The sequence below is a fragment of the Egretta garzetta genome, unplaced genomic scaffold (genome assembly GCF_000687185.1).
Source record: "Egretta garzetta isolate BGI_Z169 unplaced genomic scaffold, ASM68718v1 scaffold91, whole genome shotgun sequence".
Taxonomy (NCBI): Eukaryota; Metazoa; Chordata; class Aves; order Pelecaniformes; family Ardeidae; genus Egretta; species Egretta garzetta.
The window spans coordinates 4,397,493-4,398,691 of record NW_009258661.1 but is presented as its reverse complement, the minus strand read 5'-3'; the positions used below and the strand labels follow the sequence as shown (position 1 = coordinate 4,398,691).

The window sequence follows — 1,199 nt, the reverse complement described above, 5'->3', positions numbered from 1 at the left end:
GGCCGGTCCCCGCTGCGACCGCTGCAAACCCGGCTTCTTCGGCCTCAGCGCCACCAACCCACAGGGCTGCCAGCGTAGGTACCGGGGTGGCACCTGCTGGGGTCGGGCATGAGGCTTGGCCCTGCCAGACACCGCTGGCTCTCCATGCAGGGTGCCAGTGTGACCCCCGCGGCACAGTGGCCGAGGGCACCCGGTGTGATCCCATCAGCGGCGAGCGCCTCTGCAAGCGGCTGGTGACCGGGCGCAACTGCAACCAGTGCCTGGTGAGTGGGGATATGCTTGGAGCCTGGCATAGTGCTTGGGGGCCGTGCACGGTGCTCGGAGCCATGCATGGTGCTTGGGGCCACGGCACCGCAGCCGAGTGCTCCCTGACACCCTTGTCCTCTCCAGCCTGAGCACTGGGGACTGAGCCATGACCTCCCGGGCTGCCGGCCATGTGACTGCGACGTGGGAGGTGCCCACGACAACCTGTGAGTCTTCATGGGGACACAGGGGGCGAGGGGCATCTGTGGCAGCAGCAGAGCTGACAGTGCTGCTGGGGTACCAGGTGTGCCATGGAGACGGGGCAGTGCCGGTGCCGCAGCCATGTGGTGGGACGGCAGTGCAGCCAGGTGGAGCCCGGCTTCTACCGCATCAACCTGGACCATTACACCTACGAGGCTGAGGATGCTCGGCTGCATCAGGTGAGGGACAAAAGTGTCCCTGGGGGGGACATCAGGCAGAGGAGGTCACTCTTTGCAAGGTCCCCAAGCCAGCAGAGCAGTACCAGCCAGCCAAGGCAATTTTTGGGGTCCTATCTCACAAGCCCACCTTGCACCAGGGCTCGGTGGTGGAGCGTGAGCCTCCCACGGACCACCCGGCTTCATGGACGGGGACGGGCTTTGCCCACGTGCTAGAGGGCAGCTGGGTGGAGTTCCGTGTGAGTGACGTGCCTTTCTCAACCGAGTATGACGTGATCATCCGCTACGAGCCCCAGGTGAGCACCGGATAGTGAAGCTGGCAGTGGGATGCATCACCAAATTGGGGGGTGGTGTCGGGAAGTGCTGGCTGGTGAGGCTTTTTGGCACAGCTGCTTCTCTGCTGGCAGCACCCGGAGCCCTGGCAGGAGGTGAGGCTGAGGGTGCTGCGCCCCAGCCCTGTCTCGGCCAGCAGCCCTTGTGGAAACACTGTCCCCGCCGATGACCAGCTCTCCACCAGCC

The 1,199-nt window shown here is 65.2% G+C and overlaps 1 protein-coding gene across 1 annotated transcript in view; it reads left to right on the top strand.

Annotated features, from left to right (window-relative positions):
• LAMB2 (laminin subunit beta 2) overlaps window positions 1–1,199 on the top strand; it is a gene marked incomplete at its 5' end in the record, with an annotated part of 27,416 nt that overhangs the window by 15,959 nt on the left and 10,258 nt on the right. The window contains 6 exons of the mRNA XM_035903810.1: window positions 6–74; window positions 151–263; window positions 391–470; window positions 548–683; window positions 821–976; window positions 1,088–1,196. Of these exons, the coding sequence (XP_035759703.1) occupies window positions 6–74; window positions 151–263; window positions 391–470; window positions 548–683; window positions 821–976; window positions 1,088–1,196 (663 nt within the window). The remainder of the gene's footprint in view (window positions 1–5; window positions 75–150; window positions 264–390; window positions 471–547; window positions 684–820; window positions 977–1,087; window positions 1,197–1,199) is intronic.